At 46.5% G+C, this 23885-nt stretch overlaps 1 protein-coding gene across 6 annotated transcripts in view; it reads left to right on the forward strand.

Moving 5' to 3' along the window:
* Positions 1–23885, forward strand: part of ptprea (protein tyrosine phosphatase receptor type Ea) — a 75196-nt gene that overhangs the window by 34261 nt on the left and 17050 nt on the right. For 2 of the 6 annotated variants that reach the window (XM_064320736.1, XM_064320738.1), the window contains exons 2-5: positions 5798–6140; positions 22433–22510; positions 23260–23356; positions 23722–23795. In XM_064320736.1, the coding sequence (XP_064176806.1) occupies positions 6104–6140; positions 22433–22510; positions 23260–23356; positions 23722–23795 (286 nt within the window). In that variant the 5' untranslated portion in view covers positions 5798–6103. Of the gene's footprint in view, positions 1–5797; positions 6141–22432; positions 22511–23259; positions 23357–23429; positions 23578–23721; positions 23796–23885 lie in introns of those variants that run through there. The other 4 variants (XM_064320737.1, XM_064320740.1, XM_064320741.1 and 1 more) reach the window with 2 other exon arrangements.

Genomic DNA, 23885 nt, shown 5'->3' on the forward strand with positions numbered 1-23885 from the left:
GAGCAGTTTTGTCTGTTTTTGTTAAAAACCTACTGGACTAGACAGCCATGGAGTAGACACTCAGTGGTATTCTGATTGTGTTTTAACTGATATGTGAGAAAAATTGGCTGTTGATGGTGGCATCAAGTCTGATTTAAAGTTGAGCCCCAAGCACAGTCCAAAATTAAATGGTAATCCGTGTGTTTGAGTTATACTCATGAGGTGCCTAAGCCTGAAATCCTCCTCAGGAATCTCTCGCCAAAATGGCTCCGCTTCTCGGTGGGAATGAGTGGGCAGGCTTACCTCATCACCAAAGGTCTTCTCTACCAGGTCTCAACTGCTAGATCCGTCATCAGCTGTACAATAAGGAGAGATGGCTAATTTTGGTTTCATTTTTCATCAAACTACCTATTTATGGAACCTATTTATGGGGCATTTAATATATTATTTTTTAATTTAATTTTATTTTACTTTTTTGTGATTTGAGGACTGACTATGCCAATTTGTCTTTCTGACTGCATTGGAAAAATTAATAAAAGCTGATCAAAAGAAATATTGAACCTTTAAATGAAGGGTCACGAGGATTTACGGGGGCAATGAGACATTATGTTCAGCATGAGCTGTTCACTAGTAAATTCATTATTTTTATTTACTGATTTATTTTGGAAATTTGTATTTGTTCCACTGCTCCATATGCTGAAAGGAACACATACGTCTTTCATATACTAGACTGGACTGTATGGGGACATTAATGAGATGACTGGCTGTCGACGGGGGGCATTTTTTTAATATGACTTTCAGAGGAAACAGAAGCTTACCAGTGAGCTCTAGGAAAATAGGCGTTGGTTAGTTCAGAGGATACGAGCATGAAACTGATTAGACCATACTGTTTTTATTTTATCACTCCCAACGACTGCATGATCGAACATGTGTGTGTAAAGACAACACCCATCACAGATCTCTGCAGCGATGGCGTTAGCTTGAAATATGTCGACAGGGAAAGTATTAAACGCAGGCCACATTCGCCCAGTGTTGCCTTGTACGGTTCCCCTGAGCCTTTACATGAACGTTACGATTTGCTAATTGGATCCGACGCGAGTCGTCGACAGGCGAATTCAAATCTAGGTCGTCGTTACATTTTTAGCCGCGTGTCCACTTGCTGAGCGGAGAAAACGGCCGACCTCATCGCGCAGGCAAAAGCGCTGAAGTCGCGTAAGCTTTTTTTCCCTCCGCCCGGAGAATCTAGGTCCTTACCCGCTGCTTTTGGCGAGCGAGTGGCATCACTTGATTAACTCTGATATTTCTGGAGCTCTCCCGGGAGCATCTTCCCTTCTTTGCTGGCCTTTATAGCACATGCGCTAGTTCACTGTGTCCCCTGGCAAAGGAGCCCGTGCGCTGCAGGGGCCGCATGAGCCCTATTTTCGCATGTGACGTTGGTGGGTCTGCCACGTGTTCGGAATGGCGCTCCTCACATGTACGTGTGACAAGCGCTATGGTTAGCTTGCCCTCCAGACACAAGGGGGACAAGTGTCACTTTCTCCTTTGGACACACTGGCTCTTCCAAGCTACACTACTTAGGCTACACCAAAGCTTCTGTTCAACCTTCTGCCAATTGGAAATGTCATGTACATGCTCTTTTTATTCAGGCAACCGTGGGTGTGCGCATGGGTGGAAAGCGTTGTGATGTGTAGTTTGACAGAGAGGGATTCTGCAATAGCGTTTATGCCAGCCATTGAGGAAATGGAAAAACTAAATGGGAACGACCGCCACGCCGTTACAGCCTGGATTCAATCAGCATTCATCCTCTGCTCAGACCGACAAATAAATTGGAAGTGTTGCTTTTTTTTTCGGCGCAAGCACATTTTTTTCATTAATTTCGCCGATTGCTGAGCTCGCCAAAAATGCGTGATGAAAAGAAAAAAAAAACCTGCATTTAATTGTGAGTCACGGTTAGGGATGAATGTCGATCGATTCCAGGTTTACTGCACGTCTGCCTGGGGAAAACCAATGACGCGGCGCCTTCGTTCGGTGTCTGTTGTGGTTTCCATTCTTTTTTTTTCTCCCGCTATCATTGCAGAAAACAATTATGTTTGCGTGGACGTTATGACTGTAGACACAAGCTGTGCAAGCTGACGGCTAGCATCTGGTCTGGGCAGGTTAAGCAGGTTAGGCTGAGATGTGTCTGTGAAGGCCCCTCTCTCTCGCCCCCGGCGGTCAGATTTACGGTATTCGTTCGACCCGGCGGATCCCGCGGCAGCCCCGGAGAGCCGGAGCCACCCGCGTGCAGACGGGGGGGGGCAGGGGGCGACCCCGGTAATTGGATCTGAGCTTGTCTTACATACGTCCAGAGACATAACCAGATTTCGCTGCGAAAAGCTCCCAGTCAGCACCAGGCACTTTCCCTTCGACCGTCGAGAGGCTGCTCCGCTGCCTCCGCCTCCGCGTCGCATACTGATCAGCTCCCGGGTTCCCCCGGCTTCTCTCCGCGGACGCGTTCATTCAGAGCGCAGATGCGCCGACAAAAAGCTTTTCCGACTCGAGCGTTCGGAGGGGGGCCGGTCAGCCAGCGCTCGCGCTTTCGAAGCGGTTTGGCTGGCTGAGGTTTTGCTCTCACTGTGTCGCACATTGACTCGAGGCCTGTCACCACAGGATGCCGAGTGGCGAAGGTGTAAAAGCCGGATTCGTGCCCGTTTGTGTGAATCTCACTTCGCTCGAGCGCTCTTACACCGCTGCAAGTGGACCGGAAGTGCGACTGAAGTTCTGCGAAGGAACGTGGGACAAGGTTTATTCCGGGTTAGAGATACAGTTGTCGTCTCACTACTCTGAAACGTAGTGGTGGATCGTGGTGGAACGTCCAGGGGTAAGGAAGTGAAAGTCTTGCCATGTGTTTTTTCTACCCGCTAATTAGTTCTACTTCCTGGCTGAAGAATTGTGCTAATTAGTAAATTCCAGGGGATTGGAACAAAATACTGTGGAGGACTTATACTTTCAGAACATAGAATGGCCACCTCTGCCAAGAGATCACATGTACAGTTTCCAACGGGAAAAAAAGAAACCAGTTTGTTCTTTTAAGATCCCCACTGCCTGAGTAAAGGAATGGTAACCAATTACGCAGGTGTCAGTTAGCATCCCTTTTATCAAAATTGTGTCCACAGACTACATCCGTGACAGAGCTGTCCCTCCGAGTGGAAGATCTCTGGAGTGAAGAGCTGAGGTTTGCTGCAGAGGGAAAAGGGGGGCAGCGCTCACAGTCCCGGGCATTGTTTACTGACCAGACGCAGCTCTGGAACCAGGCCGTGTCCGCGCACAGCCGGCTGCAGGCTAATGTGAGCCGCGCCGCGCGCTTTGTTTGCTGTCTCAGCTGAATTGGAGCTTTTGATGCAGCTGTGCTGCTGTATGGTGACTGCGCACTGTTTACACTGGTCTGCGCGTTGATAGACCTTACTGTTTTCCATGGTGATAGACTGTTCTCAATATCACACTGTACTGGGTGTGGTAAAGAGTATTGACAACAGACTGTCCTGGGTGTGATGCTGTTTATCGACTACAGATTGTGCTGGGTACCATACGGTTTTCTGACTAGAGACTACTGGGCTATACTCTTAAATATGATTACATTGTACAGTCAGTCTTATGGTCTCTTGACTAACTGACTATACGGGACATTGTTTATTTCCTACATTTGTGCTGGTGCCAAATTGTTAAGTAATATTAGATTGTTGGGCACCATACTTTTGCTTGACTACAAGTCTGACCTGGACACCATATTGCTTACTGACTAGACCTACATGCTGAATACTGTTATGTTCCACAGACTGTGTGGGATACTGTACTGTTTGTTGACCGTAGTCTCTGCTGGATATCGTGCTCTGCCTGGATAGCCGCGGACCGCTGGAGCTGTGCCGTGTGATAAACCGAGATTGTTTGCGCTGGCAGCTGCTGTTTACCGTTAGCTTCCCGTGCTTTGCTCCTCCCGCATCACTGGCATGCTAGCCGAGGCAGGGGAAGTGAGCCTGGTAGAACGAGGCCATCTGGAGCGAGCATAAGTCTCTGGGGCAGGAGGCTACATGACCGCAGAGCGACACCGCACCACATGCCACCTTCTGGAGAAGCAGTCCCATCCCTGCAGTGGGCTGGCCTTACCTGGAATCACCCTGAGTTTCAGTTGCACGCTTCTCCATTGAAACACCGCGCTCTGGTGTCACTTCCTGTTTTTGTTGAACTATTCAAATGATAAAATCATTCACGATAAGCATATTTGGTCAAGGCGGGTCTGTTCAGGGAATACATAGACCTTTCTCTGCAGTAATGAAACAATTATTTGGTCATGTGATAATACAATATTGTGAAAGGTCCGGGTTTTTTTTTTTTTCATGAATGCCGAACTACGACATTATTAGGTGAAATAAAACAGAAATACAATCTGAAAAGCTAAAGATACGAGCGAGCCAAGGATTTCCCATGCGGTGATTTTATTAGCCCGCCTCATATATTTGATGTATGTGCTATGGCGGTGTGGTGAGATTAATGTGTGCTGGGGTAAACCCAAGGCGGCCATGCAGCCTCCTGCGTGGAGGAGATCCGCGGGAGCCCCAAAAACACCAGGGAGCGCTCCTGGTCCGCGCCCCGCGCCACGTCCTGCCGAAAAGCCCTTAAATCTCTTTTATTTTCCGCCATTGTGCGCGTGTCATCGAACCCCGCGGCGTGACACCTCGTTCTCCACGCCGCCGCCGCGCAGATGGCGGCGGCTCGTCTTCATTCGGCGGTGACGCGTTTGTTTTTTTGGTTTTTTTCTCTTCTTCTTTTTTTTCTTTTTTTTTTTTTGCCGAGCGGGGGCTCCTCGCGTCTCCCCAGGCGTTACCGGGGGAGCCGAAAAGCCACCGCCAGTCCGTTTCAGCCGCGCTAGACCGTCGTCATGGCAACAGCTCGGAATGTACAAGGTCTGGATTCTTTTGTGGCACAGCGTTCCCAGGTAGATAAATTGTCCAGCGTCCCCTTCTCTCTCTGAGCAGCTCCCCGCCCCCTTTCGCTTTACAGTCACAAACCGTCTTACCGTTACACGCGTCTTTCCCTGCTTTCTGTTCCAATCCTACCAATATTTTAGTACGCTTTATATCACAAACAAGCAATCTCAGCTTTTTATCTTAGTTTTTCTCCCCACACAATTTTAATTTGATTTGAATCGGAGAAAATGGCAATGAATTAAAGTTATTTGAGTGTGAACAATGAGTACTTAGTAGGATATCTTATTCCAGCTCAGAGGAAGCAACAATTCTGTCATTATGAAAAACGGAGGATTTATGCAATACTAATCTGTACTGAAAATTATATTTTTTAATAAATGCGTTCTTTCTCAGCAGCTTTAAACATGAATGAAAATTGTAAGGTTTTATCGTTCTCAATTTTAGACAGCAACCAGTGACTCCAGTTTCTAACTCTGATAACAAATTATGATTATGATTAAGTTGAACGCAATTAAAGGTATTCTCTTTCTCATCAGTGTTTAGACTCATAAGGTATTACATTTTTTTTCAGGTGAACAATGCATGTCTGATAATTTGTGTGACCTCATTTGGACACTTAAATGAACTTGGTCGAGGCTGTGTTTACTGGGATAGCTGATGAGAGAGGCTTTTCCTTAATTGGTTGTTTCCCAGAAGCCTGATGCCATGTCATACAAGCCGTGTGCTTTCAATCTTGCCTTTCGCCCTCCACCCCCCCACCTCCCTCCCCCCCCCCACCCCAGCCCCTGACCTGATGCAGCCGGCGCTGTTCCTCCCGACTGATTAAGCCAATCACGTGCTCTTTTCTGTCCCAGGTGGCCCGCGTCCCTTTGAGACCCCGAGACCCGCGGAGGGGATGTGGCCTGCCGTCCTGAGCCTCGGCCGCTGAGACCGCCTCTCTCTGACCGCCCCGCCCACCCAGTTACTCTGCACCGCCCCCCCTCCCCAGGTTACACAACCAAACCCCCCCTTTCCCCCTGGCCGACCCACGAAGAGCAGGAGCCCCGGGACCAAGCTATGTGAATGCGCCGGGGCCCGGGGGCCGACCGGACCGAGGACACAGCACCCGCAGGACCCGGCGGCGCAGAACCGCTCGCTCGCTCGCTCGCCCGGCTCTTGTTATGGACCTGGGAGTCACAGCGTCGTTTCTCCGGAGCTGTAAGTACGCCCGTCGAGCCGCAGCACCGTCACGCTCAAAGAGGAACAAGGTAAAGAACGCGTTGTGAAAGCGTGGAGTCTGCAGCTGAACTGAAGTCCTGCCTGTCTGTCTCTGACTGCACACTTGCACACACACACATGTGCACACACACACACGCATACACACACACACACGTGCACACACACACATGCATACACACACACACACGTGCACACACACACATGCATACACACACACACACACGCGCACACAGGCACACACACACACACACGTGCACACACACACACACTTGCACACACACACACATGCACACACACACATGCATACACACACACACACGTGCACACACACACACGCATACCACACACACCCCGCTCTTGTTGGACCAGACACACGTCATCACACACACAGTACACCCATGCACCACACACACACACGTGCAACAAGCTAACAAACCGTTGAACACAGTCACACAACTGACACAACCGCATCACACCAACAGTGCACACACACAGCATAACAACACACACGTTGCCACCACCATGCATACACACACATACACGTGCACACACACACGCATAGACACACACACACTCACACACACACTGCACACACACACACGCATCACACACACACACACTACACACACACATGCATACACACACACACACGTGCACACACACACGCATACACACACACACACACACAGCACACACACACAGCATATACACACACACACACGTGCACACACACACATGCACACACACACACACACGTGCACACACACACGCATACACACACACACACACGTGCACACACACACACGCATACACACACACACACGTGCACACAAAGCCGGGGGTTCATGTGTTTTGTTTGGTCTGCTCCGGATTCTTATGAAACTGATATGGCACATCTCTGAGTCTGCCTCAATAGACTGCAGATACAAATCTCTCCTCCCTGGATTGACTCCATGTATAATTGTGTTTGAAATTCAATGCACTTTTCATGTTTCTTTTTTTGCATAGAACAGGTAATATTACGAACATTCTGCTACGTACATAATTTCAGGCTCGTGGTTTCATGGCCAGTTAATGTTGTTGCTTTCAATTATTTTTCATAGTGGTGTCACGCTGGTTACCCAAGTACGCTGAGGTGCTCGTAGTTGTATGTTACGTGATTGAAGTGTCAATCAAACTTCACAGCATTTGACTGGTTCGTGACCTCGTTGCAGGTGTGATAGGCTGTTGTGGGAACTCAAATGCAATATGTGGACTTTTTCTGCGTTTGATAGCGAGGACATGAGAAAGACGCAGGTTATGGTGCTCCACTTCAGTTGTAATGGATCCATTAAAGCTGTTCAGCGACTGTGAGCCAGTTGCTTGCGTTGCCTTTGTGTCTGGTTGGTGGATTGCAGGATGGGGCTGCCTAGAGGGAGGGAGCTTACTTTTGCTGTCATTATCGGTAGATTAACTTTACTGTTAATTAGCTTCTCCGCTCACATCATGACATAGAATTAAAAGTGCCGCGAATCCGATAGCCATTATGAAATCATTGGTCTCAGGTGACTCCTCGGCAGTAATAGTTACCTGTATTGGACTTGGGTTGACCAGTCAATTTGTAAAATGGGCCAACAAAACATTAATTAAAATAGCTTATCCTTGGTAGACAATACAAATATATGTATGTGTGTGTGTGTGCGCATGTGTGTCTGTGTGTAAGCGTGCATGTGTGTGCATATGTGTGTATGCCTGTGTGTAAGCGTGCATGTGTGTGTGTCACTGAGTGCGAGTGTCCCCAGTAGGATCAGGTCCGGGCCCTGTGTGAGGAGTGTGTTCCGGGCTCGGTGCCACTCAGGAAGAGCCCTGGCCTGGCTGCACAGGAAACGGCTCCTATCACACAGCGTGTGCTTACGCTGCACAAACACACAAAGGGGGAAGCCGTGGGAGGGCGGCGGACGTCACCCGAAAACACCCGGCCCCCTCTGCGCGCCGCGGGCACGTTCGGGACAACACCCGTGCCACTTAAACTGCGGGGGGGGGGCGGGGTGCCGGGAGACGACTGGGCAAGAACAGAAGAGCTCGCCCCAACGGTCTCCGCGCCTCTCAGCGCTCTTCTGGTGCCGCGCTCGCTTCACACACCTGACTCCTTTAATCACTCCGCGGACGGTCCCGACCAGGGCTGTGTAAAACGGTTTCACAGACACCATTACAAACACAGCCCTGCCAATTAAAACACACACACTAGTATAGAGGCGTTACTCATTTAATAATTCATCAGTAGTTAAAATTCGCTAATTAGAAGCGCCCGGGCACTGAAGCAAATGCACTGTGCTGTAAAAACCGAGCGGACAGGCGGAGTAGTGTAAAAATGTGCATTTGCCCTTTTAAAAAATGCAGAGAGCCTGTAAAACAGTCGAGGAACCAGATTTAACAGCTTGCAGTCGGGGACTCCGGCGCACGCTTCCTGTGGCCCCTTCAGTAACGGCCCGCTACGAGACCGCGCCAGCCGAAGCGCGAGAGGGTCCGCAACTTCCCTGTTCAGACGAGTCGAACGTCCGAAACCCACGTACCCACGTTCAGAGATTACAGTGGAGCGCACGCGTATCGATCCAATTCCTGCAGAAGAACGCAGAACCTAAATCCTCAAGTCTGAAGCACTGGTAAAAGTTCAATCTGAGACAGCAGAAGTGTGTTGCACCAGAAGTGTGTTTTCTGTTTTCTTCCTGTAAAGTTTCCTATATTTTCTGGCTCCCGTGCCATATTTGTTCCGTGAAAGCAGAATCAACGCATTATTCAACATGGTTTTCTTAACAAAACTACAAAATCCTGGGAACCAGAAAATAGATACATTTGGGAGGCGTGCACTTTATTTTACGCTGTGTTATCGCGTCAGTAAAAGGCCCAACCCTCTGGTTGGGCACCATACTGCAGGTTCTTCGGAAGGATTGCACCACGCAGCAACACTCCCTGCGAACACGGCCCCTGCTCTGGTCTCTTCTCTGGGAAGGTCACCTCTAGGGCTCCTCACAGACAATCTGTCCCTCGGGTCGTGACACCGCCCGGCTAGCGAACAACGGACAACAGGAGCCGCGCAGCGGAGGCCCCGGAGGCTCTCCCTCGCTTTCCGCGCCGGTCCGGACGTCCACCCCGGCGTATGGGCAAGTCATCAGCGGAGTGTTTTTTTCTTCTTCTTCTTCTTCGTTTTTTGGATGTTCTGCCCAGCGGGTTCGTCTCGGGGCCTTCTTTTGTTGGCGTGTGAGGTCTGGACGTGGGGGTGGGGGGTGGGGGGGGACTTCCTGTTTCTGCGTAGCGGGCAGCGCAGCACAATGGCAGCGAGCGCGACGGCCTTGCGGACCTCTCTCTCTCTCTCTCTCTCTCTCTCTCTCGCTGCGAGCTGGCCGTGCCACGGCCGCCCGCCGACTGAATGAGTCACATTTCAATAGAGCGCACACGCAGGAACCTGAAAGGGAACGAGAAAAACACCAGCGAAAATAGGACATAGAAGTTCTTTTCGGTGCTAATTAACGTCATTAAGCCCCGTCCGTGGGAATAAAAAAATAAAGAATTAAAAGTATTTCCCCGAAGAAGTTATTTTGTGGTGTTTTGAATAAGTAGGCCTAGTCATGGCCTTGCGGTGTTGCCAATGCGAACACCTGCTTAACCTAATTAATATATGTTAACAAGGTAGAGGTCCTTTCGACGATAGGTATTTTGATCTGGGTGTCAGTGATGTGTATAATGTATGCAGCCACGGCAGTCTTTTCATGTGAGAATTATATTGCGGACACACTGTTGTGTCTTGCCTATAGCACAAGAGAAAATGTCATCTGAATATGCTGAGGCGTTTGACTGATCCGTCCTTGCAGGTTTAAAAGAGCTTGCACCAAAGTTCTTGTTTTTGGCTGGACTGCAACAGCGGTGTGAGCCCTGTAAACGCGAATGTCTGTGACTGAGTGACTGAGCGAGTGGTGAAGTTACACCATTGGTCGGCCGGTCCAGCCATATACTAGGTTTTGACCTGGTCTTGTTTTTGTTTTTACTTGTGTGAAATGGAAGGCTTTAGCTCTGTCCAGGGTGCCCACGTGAGTGCCATTTGAAACCGGTGGACAATTCCTGCCATTCCTGTTTTATTTACGCTCAGTGCTGTGGTTCACTGTGAATGGACACTCCCTTAGCCAGTGGAGCCTAACCTTATCAGACCGCGCCGGTATTTTTAGAATGTAGGTGTTAACTGTGTAAACACTGAGGTGTGTCAGAAGCCTTTCGCGTAGATCCCCCAGAGTAAACGGGCTCCATTCCTCACAACGCCGCCATCGTGTGAGGAAGGGTTGCACTCAAGGTGTAGCGCTGTCAAGGTTACGGAAGGATTGATATTGCTTCCCTCCAGTCATTTTTTTTCCCTAAGTTTCCACAGTACTTATCCTGACCTTACCCTGTCCTGCAACCCCTCAAAACCCCCCACGGTGCCCCCTTCCCCCCAACTTTCGCCAACAACAACAAAGTGTTGCCCAAGGTATATCTTTTGCGTTTCCGTGGGGATCACATCCTGGTGGAAGGATGTTGTCTGACAGCACTTCCTGCTGGGAACTGCCACGGTCGGCCTCGGAGATTGTGTGACAAATGGGGGCCTGTTGATGTCCGTGTTTGTAACATGCACTAATAGTGTTGAGTTGTCATTTATCAATGGGTTGCAAAAAATGTTTTGCCAATTAAAAAGTGAGTCTCTATAGAAGAACCTTTATTTATGTGAAATGTTCTTTCATAAGTACTGAATGGGTGGAAGCCATTTTCTCTTGTTAATGGATTAAGAGACAGTCATGTCATGAGTAATGCTGGGGCGTGTAGTATACTGCCATGTTTGTGAATAAGGACTACCAAATAATCGTTACTTAGAAGATTCAGTGTGTTGTCTTTCTTTCTTGTGTATCCTGTGGTTGTCTGTGTTGCTTGTTGAGGGTAAAATGTTACAAAAAAAGGAACTACACAAAGACCTAAAACAGATCTATGCATGTTTTCACACTCTGGTAGTTCAAAACAGTTGGACAAGATATCGCTGATTCTCTTTAGCATTGGATTACTTGCATTATTCAGATATAAAATATTAGTTCTAATCTACAGCAAAAAAGCCTTGTCCCACTATTTTTCCTTTGTAATGTTTCCAGAGCCCTAGGTTGCTGATGCTGTGTGGTTCAGTAGTAAAACGAGACATGAAAAAGAGCACGTAAAGTGTCACGGCTGAGAAATGCTCCGGCAAAATCTCGGGTTGTTTTTATGGGCCCCTCCTGCTTCTATCACGCAGAAGGGACACTTCAAGTCTTTGTCGACCTGATCACAGGCTGCGTTTCACTGCTACCTTGCGATAACGTCCGCGGACGATTCGCTCCCCGCGACGGAGCGTCAGATAAAAGCGCGCGCTTTGAGATCTTAGGAGAAAAGCCCGGTATCTGAAGTAGCCTGATTCTCTCTGGCGGGTCGTCGCGGTGAGTGTTTTCCGCGTGCCGGGCGTGCTGCGACGTGGCGGCCGACGGCTCAGCACGCTTCCACCTGCGCCCTGCAGTGCCATTCTCCTGTATCTGCACGCGCTCTGTGAAAGCGCGCGTAGCACGGGGCGACCAGCGACTCACTGCTTCAGTCACCTCGGCTGCCTGAAACAGTCTCAGTCTCCACTGGCTGGATTCAGTCAGCATTGGTACTTGAATTTGACTCACAATTAAATACATGTGTTCATTCATTGGTGAATTTGTCAAATTGGGCAATCGGCAAAATATATTTATTGAATTGTGTATTTGCTGACGACATTACAGCTGAACATTATGTTACGAGTTATGAACAAGAAACAGATGTGTTGCATGTAAGGATTCTTTTCATGGCTAATTTCCATCCCCTTTGCCCAGTTAAGCCATTGTATAAAAAATTATAACAGAACTGAATCAACTGAATCAACTCACCAAACTGTGTATGAAAAAAGCAACATAAATTATTTTAACTGCCTTGATCTGAGTAAGCACGTCTCTGGGATGTCTATCCATCCTTCAGAGCATTCCCAGAGTGCTTTGTGTCTGATGAGTGGGTGGGCTGATCCTCCGACAGGGCTGCAGCAGTTGAGGGAGTCTCCTCTCTCGTTCTGTTGCCGTGCGTTTTGGAAATGGATGCCTGCAGCACCGGCCCCTGAGCTGAGCGTGGCTCCTGCGTAGCGGGTTTCACGCGCGGGTGACCTCAGGCGTGTACCGTTGTTAATCTGGGAACTTCGGAGCTGTGTTCCCTCCAGGAAGCACATTAACAACTACTGTGGGACATCCCATGTGCTTTCAAATAATAATAATAATAATAATAATAATAATAATAATAATAATAATAAGGATGTGGGCTGGGGATCATATCTCTGTGTAAGTGCTTGTTGGTGTTAGCAAGAAATTCCAGAAATTTGAACTATTCTGTTATGAGGAGGCCACACCATTTTTTCAAAGGGTGAGACAGTTCATTTGAAATCCATTTGTAGAAATGAAATTCAATTTCACCTCTGTGAGCCCCTATATGCTTTCACGTGTGATGGGCGTGATGCAATCTGGAAAGGTTTTGATGGTTGGAAGATTTTTTTTAAAAGGATTATCCCACCGTAACTCTCCCTTTCGTGTTTGTGGCATTTGGACTTACGTTTGAATAAACTTTTGAATAAACTTTTCACACAATGCAAGCAAAGGTCATGACCTTTGACCAGATGCTTGTGATGGTGCTCATCCAACACTGTGCTGCCCTCAAGGTGTGAATTTGAATCACTGGGATTTATTCTTATCATTGCCATAGTGCAGATGACTGACTATGGAGCTCTTTTACATGTATTCTATCCCTGATTTACCTCTGTTTTGACTCCAGCTGTGATTAGCCGGGGGGATGGGTGGGGTGTTGGGGGAATAGAATCACAGCTGGAGTCAAAATGAAGGTAATTCAGAAATAAAACATGTAAAAGTAATGCTTTTCATCAAAGCGTGATACTTGGTGGCAAGCTTTAGAATTCCGTCCCCCGACCCCTCTCTCCCCGGTCGCTCTGGGAAACACAGCGCGTGATCCTAATGAGACAGTTATCTGTAGGCAGGGTGGAGCTGCCAGCCGTCGTCGCCGGTATTAAAGCTCTTAGTGGAGAAGCAATGAATTGATTAATGCAATTCTGTTCTACGTGGCTGGCTAGGAGAGGGACACAGATTGGCATCAGCCTGCTGCGGAACAAACATTAATACAACAGCAGCACAGGGAAATGAAGCACAGTAATGCAATAAGTAGTGCGCTGAGTCTACATGTCTCTGTTAAATTTGGAGGCAATTATTTCCTAATCAGTTATTATCTGCCTTTCTATTTATAGTTGTGGGAAAGGCGTTCGTTAGCATTCCGGTTTACGTTCACGGGGCGGCGATTTGATTTAAGACCAAATTGGCGATTGAGCGCGGCGAAAGCGCCGTATTTAAGAAGGAAGCCCGCGGATACGTCCAGCCAAGCCTCTCGTTTCGGCTGTAGCGCGTGTGAATCAGGGCACGCTTGAGAGGGCAGCTACCGTTGCGGAATGGATGCGAGCGGGTCCGCGCGCGATTGTGTTCATTCATACGGTAACGCAGTAAATCGTCCTCACGTTAATTTTCCAATCGACTGTTCTTGGGCGCGAGGCAAAGGGAGCCCAGAAGATGAAACGCTAGTCGAATGCAATGTTGTGTATATTTTTCTTTGTACATTTGTTGTCCTGGGTAACTTTTATATTGTAGCTTGAATTTCTCACATTACAATTAGTCCATTTTGACAGTCAGATTTGGTACTTGGCGTAACGCTGTACCCTGTCCACTCGGGAAATAAACCTGTAACCTTCTGGTTGCAAGCATCCTAGCCACTATATTTTAGTGCTGCCTTGATACTAATATTATCATACTAATGGCCTGTCTCTCTCCTCTGTCTACTGATAGCAGTTGATATGCAGAGGCAGATCATGGTAGTGGCACAGTAAAATCACCTTTTGTATATTGTATTTTGTATTTTTCCCAGCTTATCTGGTTAGCTTTTGGTGAAATGTTACTGAGCTGCCATTAAGCATAATTTTAAATGTGCTGTTTTTGACTCTCGGAGGTTGCTGTTTTAAACAAACATGCAATATCACAGATGTGTTTTTGTGCCTATTTATAGCGTAGGCTTCCTGAATAATGAGAGATTTACTTCATAATAAACAGCGGAACTTTTGGCCAGGTCTCCCTGTTTTTGACAGGCATTAATTATTTTTCCACCTCTCACTGCCTTCATCCGCACTCCCCCCAGAGATAATCCAAATGAGACGTGCTTTTAAATGAAAAACATTCCTCCGTGCATTCAAAATATCCTTTCACCCAGGTTGAAGAAAGAGTGACTGCAGATGTGGATTATGTTCAGAAAAATCAATGTTTTGTCAGTTCAGACACACCGTGTCACAACAGAATGTGGTGAGGTCATCGTGTGTGGGAGGTTTCCCTGATTAAGAAACGAATGCTGAGAATGGCTGAGAATCTTAAACATTGTTTCTAACACTTATCTGGTGATTTGGTGTTTAACTTCAGGGAAGTTGCACAGCTATTCAGAGTGGACTGATGGATACATTTCGCAAAAAGGAAAAGAAAAATCTGCACTCATGGAGTTATTTGGAGCAGATGGTAAAAAAAGAACATTTGGTTGTCAAAGGCCTTTGGCCAAAACATTATTTTTTCATCACTGGAATAATAACAAATAAAAAACCATAAAAATGTCTTTCAGACTCAAGCTCTGCTTTTCTTCTTTTTCTTCCTTTCCTTTGTCTGTAGGGATTTTAAACTAGGTAACTACCTTACTTTTTCAGTAGTTCAGTAGGAACAGGTTGTTATATATATATATATATATAAGATGACCAGGTAGCACTGGAGTTCTGCGTTGTTTGGAGGTGTAGGACAGGTAACGTTACCTCTGCTCTGCTCTGCTCTTTGCTGCGTAGCATAACCCCGCCCACCCTGTTTTCTCTGGCAGAGCTGTGAACGCGCAACAGGAGGCAGGGCAGACAGCTGTCCTGATTGGTTGTTAAGGCGTGGTGAAATTTGGAGTGGCTGATTTCATTGCCTGGGGCAGTCAGAGAGACCAGATTTTTTTTGCCCTTGTAATTTATTGATATTGTTGGGATGTGAAGGAAATTTAACCAAATATGAACAAAACTGTTCATCCAGCAGACTTGCATACTGCACCTATAAGTCTACCGTCCATATGTTTTTCAGAAGGATTAGTAATAAGGGAGAGTGACAGGAAAACAAGGCTCCATCAAATGAGGAAAGGGGTTAAAGTCCATCTGTCATGTTGTCTTGTTTTAATGAGATTTCTTTTTCTCTTTCTCTGCTTGTTAGTTTGGAGTCTGGTGAGCTGGAGGAACACTGACCTTTCTGACAGGACTAATGGGCACTCGTTGCCATATGACAAGATTCAGTCTAGCAGCAAAACACCATGCCATGAATATCATATATGTATTTCTCACAGGCAAGCGTAACATATTCTCTATATTTTCTTAACATCACAAAATCTGCTAGCGCAAAAAATGATTAAAAATACAGAGGAGAAAACTCTTTTTACTCCCCGCGTGTTTGTTTGGAACTAAAGCTCAGAGATTTTTTTTTCTTTTCTGTTGGCCTCAAGATTCTCTCTTGTATGTTCTAGCACATAACTGGTCCTCAGGCCATTTCAACACCATATCTTCGCAACACATCTGAGCACAGTAATAATTCTTCATAATTCAATCTTATTATTTTCTTGGTGAGATGCAAGGGAACGGAAAACCACTGTATTCTTTCCAGTAACTGAGCCTCCACTTTTCCGTAGATTGTGTTTTAAAATTGAGATTTGTTTTTGGTTATTAGTACCCATATGCAAAAAGCAGTATACTTCAGAATACGTGAAGTATGATTATATAAACAAATTATTCTTCAACTGTACTAAGGTTACACCTTACACTCCTCCCCCTCCAAAGTTTGCTGAAGGCTGATTTTGCAGGCCTGTTGTTTATTGTTGCTTAATAATGTGTCAAACATACAAACTGATGGTTCAGACAGTCAGAGTTGGACCTTCCAAAGAACTCAAATGCTGACAGGATTTTTTTTTGCCTCGGGGAGATCTTGTTTTGCTGCTGGGTCAAGGAGTCTTCTGGTTGGACACATCTTGGCACTGAATTGGAGCCAGACTTGACAGCGTTCTTGTTATTTGTGTCTGCATGTCTGGGCATATAACACCCATATCACCATCTTGTTCTCTGTTACTTCTGTCACCTCTCCGATCTCTCACCCCAAATATGGAGGGTGATGTCATTCAGCCAGTTCGTGTGGATGTCGTACTCTTAGCTGATATGTTATACAGCTGCCTCAATTCAGATTCTAACGGAAATGCTCAGCCGTTTTTCCTGAGCGTACGCAACAGAGTACTCCCCTTTGACCTGAACCCCTTTTGTGCGCCGTGATAAATATTATGAGTTGTCTAATATTCGGCATTCTATCATCAGATGAAAAGATAGGGCAGACTGTGTTTATCTACTGTCGGAGCGAGCAGGAAGTGTTTGTAGGAAGAGACTGCAGTGACCGGTGATAACGTGTAAATTCTGTAAGAAGTGTGTCTCGTGTTTTTCCTGCGTATTCTCAAAACGACAGTCAAAAAACTTTTAAAAGAGATTTTATTGTCAAAAATACTATTTGGACAAGGATTATTAGGAAAGACGTGATGAACCAATTAAAATGCAAGAAAACATATTTGGATTAATGTGAAAATGATTGGATTGGATTTCTAATGTGGGTCCGGGTCCGGAGGGACATTAGTGCGGAAGCAAGGCAATGTGAGTGCAAGACTGGACGAGACTTAAGATGTTTTTAAAGTGAGCATCATGCTGTGTCTGTATTGGAAAACGATAGTGAGAGGGCCTGGGGAGAGTTATGTATAATACTGCAGCACATCGGATTTGAAATAAAACAGAGAATACGAATAGTGCAGACTGTCTGCTTTAATTTGAGAGTATTTACATCCATATTGAATAATCTGTATAGGAATTACAGCCCTGTGTATACATGGTTCTCCCATTACCTGAGTGAGGCAGGGGTGTAAAGTTGTACAGGTCTAGTATAGAGCCAGTGATGTGTTGCACAAGTACAAGTGCACAGGTTCATACCTTGTGTGTAGGACATGTGGTAGTGTATTCTGTCAGTGTGGGTGCAGGTTCTATATTGTTCAGGCTTCTTGTCTTGGTGTTTGCTCAGGCCCAGTTCCACTGCAGCTTTACCGCAGTGTTTTTATAATGCTACAATGCCAAACAAATGTTGAACAGCCTTCGCAAGGCAGCTTTTCTTGACCAAGAAAACATGTTTTCTGCCGGTTGAAGCTCTGAAATGACTTCCCTCTTTGCAGGAGTGAGTGCTAGACCTGAGTGCAGTGGTGAGTGGTAGAAATTACCTGCTAGACCTCTATTAAAGTTGCAAACTATTAAAGTAGCGTTGACATTTTTATGCCTCTTACCGTGTGTACAATGCTGTCTACAAACCACATATGTTTACCACAGGAAACATATTGTTGCAACATAGCTGTAGAGACATAGCTTATCATCTGATCATTTATTAGTCCGATCGTTTGTGAGTATTTATTTCTAGTTTCATTATGTGTGTGCAGGATGTGCCTGCGTCTGAGGTCTTTGAAGCGGGCGGTAAGCTCTCTTTCGTTCTGCCGTTCCCGAAACGACTCGTGGTGCGCGGAGTCATGAGAAGGCCCTCGTGAGGCTTCGTTAGGACATCGGTTCGAAAGCGCCTTTTCCACGCACGCGACACGCGCATCACGCTCTTCCCCTCGCTCGCGCACCTCTCGCTTCTGCTCTCTGAAACGCGGCGCGCCTCCCGGGCCCTCGCTGCCCGCCGCGACGGGTCGTTTACGCGAGGCCCGCGGAACGGAGGACGACGAGGCGACCCGGAACGTTCCGAGAGTTCTTTACAGCGGGAATGGGTTTTCGTGACGGGTTTCGTACCCCTGCAGGGGCGCCCCGTGACCCGCTTTGTGGGAGGGCGATGCCTGATGGACAATGGCACCTTGGTGGCTGTGTGCTGAGGGGACTAGAGGATCGACTTCACCTATGGGCAATGCCAGACTGATCTATAACAATGAACTGCAGTGGACATATGGGGGACATCTGTTGATGGCCTGGTTCTCATGTTCAGCCACTTAGTAAGTGGCTGTTGGTATTTAATAATGTTGTATGTGCCATCAGTAACATCAGTGGATGGAATATTTTATGGGAGAATAGTTCCTTTTATGCTGAAAGTTGTCTGAAGGCTTAACATATCATACCAGGATAAAGCTGGACATGCGTTTGCATGCTTTTGTGAGTGTAGGGGAGAATACGGTGTGTGGGTGTGTGGGTGTGTGTGTGTCTGTCTGTCTGTCTGTGGTTTCCCGACCGAGAAAGGTACATATGTACGTCTTGCTCACACCATAGATGTCATTTGAAAGCTAGACTAAAAATACCGTACGGTAATAGGTCTTTGATTAAGATCTGTGACTATGTGGGTCGACCTCGTAAAGTGGAGATGATGCATATGGACTGAAGGGTGAGGTCAGCTGTTTCTGCGTCTGATGAGTTTCTGCTGGTCTGGGAGTGAACTGTTGAGATGAGGGGGTCAGTATTCATGAGCGCACAGTCTGTTGCTGTGTAACGATGAAAGGGGGGGTTTTGTGCAGTGAGCAGTGGGAGAAATAGTTGTAGACGGTGTGCAATCTGCAGTTATGAGATGGTGAATCTCTTTTGAGGGACCAGTCTGTACTATATTGTAATGCTAGGACGAATCCTTTAGTGAAGCGTCTTTACTCTTCAGCAATGAGAGGATGAATCCTTCTGACGGAACAGTCTGTACTCTTTCGTAATGAAAGGGTGAATGCTTGTGAGACAACAGTCTACTCTGCGGTTATGAGTGGGTGAACTCTGAACTTTGACATTGCGGGTGAATCCTAGAAACAGTCTGTGCAGGGTGAATACTCATTAGGAGAAAGTGTGGGGGCGCTGGGCCTGCAAAGTCACCCCCCCCCCCCCATACACACACACACACACACACACTCACACACACACACACACGCTGAAACACACACACACACACGCACACACACACTCTGCAGAGCACAGAGGACCATAGGCAGCCAAGTCTGTGGACACGGTGCCCGGGGAGACAGATTGCATTGCGGTAATATCACCCCGCTGATAGCATCGGCGAGTAGCGCCACGAGCACTGCAGCCTCCCACCGGCGAGCGCCCGTCTGATCACGCACGCAACCGAAGGCGGCTCGTTTGTCCAGGAGAGTCGATACTTCTGCCCAGCTCCAGCCGGAGGATCCTCTCCTCATTACAGCTCCGCCATCAGTCTTCGCGTCCGGGGACCGGCGGCCCGGATTTTATTAATCGGCCCGCCGTTTTTGTTTTTTTTCCCCGACCCGAGCCGACAGGAAAAGCCGCGGCGTTGACTGCGCGCCGTGCGTTTCGCGCCCTCTCTCGCCCGTAGTCACGCAACTCCGCGGCGTCGAGTATGCCGGATTTGTTCCGCACGCGTTGCCGCGACAGCATGGAGTATAATACCCGTGCCTTCGTAGCTGTGCGTTTAAAAAAAAGATCTCTGCCTCCGTGTTGACTTACAGTAGCTCCCTCTGGAGAATTCGGTGAGGGTCGCTAACTCTGTTGAGGCCGTTATGTCATAAAACACTCAAACCGCGTAACCGTTTCTCCAGCTGCTGGTGTACTTTGACCAGAGCTTGTTACTGTTTTAGACCATGTCTGTTATATTTCACCCTGGCCCTTCCATTTAATAGCTTTAAGCCTAAAGGTCTAAACAATCACGGGATTTAGCTGGTGTAACCCATGAGAAAAGGGGTTTTTGCATTGCCAAATTACAGTTAATCTGAAAGTAAATTTTTACCAGCAATGATTTTTTCTGCTTGATGTACTGAAAAATCATTGAAACGGGAAGTTTGTGACCTCTGTGATGATCCCACCCCATTGTGGGACACTGCTGTAAGCTGATTGGTTCCTGGTGTTTAAGTGACCAGGGCTGCGGCCGAGATCACATACTATGTACCACATACTGTGTACTACATACTATATATCATTTTTAGCATGTCCAAAACAATAGCGTGAATGAAATATTATGTGAAAAATACCAGGATGTCATACTACATTCGTTAAATATTTGTTGAAATATTGTAGCATGTGAACACTGCACACTACGTTGGCTTGAGTATCCTACAATGCATTGCGATAGTTCACGACCCAAGAAACCGGACATCAACCAATAATGCACAGGCCAGTGTCGTGCAAAATATTTCACGTCTGTCTCACGCCATCATCAACGTACAAAGTGCTGAAAGGAAGTGGAGCGTTTCTATGACGATGTAGTATGTTCGAGAAGCCAACGTACTCTTTACTCACATACTAAATTAGCTGGAGGATATTGTATGTAGTGCGATTCCAGACACGTCCCAGGCATCTGCGTGCAAGACCCAGAGAGTGCTAGTACTTTTACAAAGTAATGCCCTACCGTGCAGTGTGGAGAGATCTTTCCTCTTTCCCTCCATGCGTTTGTCCTCCTCTCACCCTGACTGAAAGCCCTTTGAAGTTGATTACAGACACAATTTGAGCAGATGAAAGAGGCGCAGCTTTGCTTGTGAGTCCCGCTGTGAACAGAAGAGGCGATCGGCCACAGCGCAGCGTGAACGCGTGCGGGGTCTCGTGTAACGCGGGTAGTGCCTCCAGTCGGGCTGGCGCTCCGCGGTGGGTAGATAACTGAACGACCAGAAAGCCACAGGTCCCAGACCAGCAACTGCTGTTCTAACTTTGAACAATGCCTAGAGTTTCAGTTACTATCCATAATAATACGTGCTGTGGATACATGGGTAATATGTCAAACTAAAGCAACATAGGATGTTCTCAGAAGTGTGTCTACTATGGAATGGAACAGCTTAGGCAATGGTTCATTGCTGGTGAATTTATTGAGTGGTTTCTTGTCACTGTGGTTAGTGCTAGGTAGGGACTCCCCCCATCCTATGCTGAGGCTATACCTCTGACTCTGGTCAACTACTGATTTATCTGTGTTTGGTTAAAGTCAAGCTGCATGATGCAGTGGGTCTTTAGGTCAATATCGATACTTCGCCAGTGTGCAGGGAATAATTTAAGTAAACTAAAAATGCGAAATCTGCAATAACAAAAATCTGCTGTGACTTCACTTCTCTTTTTCAATTGAATCAAATTATAGGCTAGATTTTTTAGTTGTCAACATTAGAACAAGAATACAGAAAATGCTTTATATGTTTTATATTTACATTATTTCTGATATTTATATTATATTCTGTTACACTATGTAAAATAACTCAACTCAACTAAGGAATATTCTGTCAGTTTGTATGCTGTCGATGAGTGTTTTGTGAGATGTACTGCAGCCTAATTTTATACATATGAATAGTCTGCCCTCTTGTGGAATCCTGTGATAGTGCAGCATGTCGCGTTTTGCCCAATGGAATCATTTTACAGGAAGTGTTTTGTTTTGTTCTTGCCTGGCCTTGATGCCTTCACATGGTTGGAGCTGAGGTCATCGGCAAAGGGGATGGGGGGATGGGGGGGGGGGGTTGGGGGGTTTTTTCTTAGGTACATTTTTAACACATTTGCATGTTCTGAATGTTACAGACACTGTAATATTCTCCTAGTGGAAAGAGTTTGAGCTTACTATGGGTTGCCTTAAATGTAGCGTCTTGTGCTAATAGTTTTGTTTCCATGATGCTGTTTTAAGCCTTTGGTAAATATCTAAATATCCATTTGGTAAATATCTACAACCAAGTTATCGTACAATCTTATGGAGGAAAAGGAAGTTTTAAGGGTTACTTGGAGTGAGTATGTTGGGGGAAAAGTAGAGCATGTATAATAAAACAGGTGGAGCCTAAAAATATAGAAAAAAGAAAATCCATACTGATTGTGTACTTTGCCATATAAACTGTAACTGCGTATTCTTCATTTTGTTTAATTTTTTTCTTGATTGAGTCATTGTTATAAAGCAATCATGTTTTTAAATGAACTTTATAGCATTCTTTACCTTGCCTGTTTAAATGAAGAACTCAAATTGAGGAGGTTGTTTTTAAAAGCAAAAGGTTAAATGTAACCTTATTAGTTAACATCTTGATTATTTGAATCAGAATGCCCTCCATCTTCTATGTTTGTTATTGTGTTTGCTGACTGTAATTCAGTTTCATGTTTGTTTTCTCTTCTGTAGCCACCATGGTCCCTCTACTGTTTTTAGTTGACGTGACAACACAATCAAACAATTTATCAAATGGAAACAACACAACAGGTAAGTGCACGAGGTACACATCTCAGAGTATATGGCCATTCTGAAAATAAATGTACGTTGGCATTGTCCAATTTCATATATCAATGAAAGCAATCCATTTTAGAAATGCTGTACTTTCAGCTCTGAAGTAGTTACATTTGTGCTTTGTCTTCATTTTAAATGTCTTGTCTGCATTTTACATCACATTTATGCAGGTTGTGCTGAAAAACCTGAATACCTGTCAATCAATTACATATTGAAAACATGTTATTATACGAGCACTCAAGATTTCTGTGCCGGTTTAATTACTGTCATCTAGACCACTGAAATAAACTTGGTGTGTAACTGTCTCTTTAACTGCACATTATTGCGTCTAAGGTGAACCGGCTTGGGTTAGGTCAGGCTATAATTTGATGTTGCACGTTGTCATTCTCAAGCAAGAAAATGTCAGTTACTCTGGTTTTTTGTCTTGAAAACACATGCTGACAAGCAGAAGTGTGGCCAAATTTTACGTGTATATGAACTTGCTCGTCGAACAAGTGATTCTTTTTTGAGTAGCGAGAGACTATGCCCAATAACTGCTGTTCCTCTGTGGATGAGTCACAGCTGGGGCGAGCGATGATGTGGGATGAGAGAGCGTAGACGGGAGAGAGCCGCCTCGCTACGGCAATGTTTACCCGACCGCCGTCTCCACCGGCGGCTTTCCTCCGCGTCTGCTTTCACTGGCTCTTCCTGTTCCTTTTGTCTGTCTGCCCCCCCCCCACCCCCAGGCTCAGAAAAACAAGCATCCCCCTACGTCCTCCCCGCCGTGCTGGTGGTGTCTCTGGTGGTCGTCATCGGCATGCTCCTGGCCTGGTACTTCCTCAGGTAAGAGCCATGAGCCATAGTCGGAGAGGGGAAGCGCTGACGTCACGCCTGGCCCCCCCCCTTCCCCGGGCATGGCGCGCACTCGCGCAGCTAAAACCGAAAGCCGAAGCCGAGGGTGGGCCAGAGCACGCCGTCCCTGCGGGTAGCACAGACCGAACGAAGAAAATAAAGGAACTCGGGGGCCCTCCCATGAGAAAGAACACATTATCCAGTTTCAGATGGTGGGTCGTGCTTGGCTGTTTGTTCTCCGGACAACAGGAAGAGGTTGTAGAAGTGTTGTTTTAATGGCTTAAATCTCTCTCTCTCTTTCTCTCTCTCTCTCTCTCGTCCTCTGTTTCTCTCTCTGTCTTCTGTTTAATTTTTAGGTTAAGGAACCAGCGGAAGGTAGTTGTCACTACAGTCGACAAGAAGATGCCAAATGGCATTTTGGAAGAGCAAGGTAGATAGTTTTTGTTGAGTCTGGAGCGTTGGTCTGTACACATAGTTTGTTCAGTAGGGTGTCAGAAGGGGCATTTTAAACATAACTTCA

The sequence above is a fragment of the Anguilla rostrata genome, chromosome 2 (genome assembly GCF_018555375.3).
Source record: "Anguilla rostrata isolate EN2019 chromosome 2, ASM1855537v3, whole genome shotgun sequence".
Lineage (NCBI taxonomy): Eukaryota > Metazoa > Chordata > Actinopteri > Anguilliformes > Anguillidae > Anguilla > Anguilla rostrata.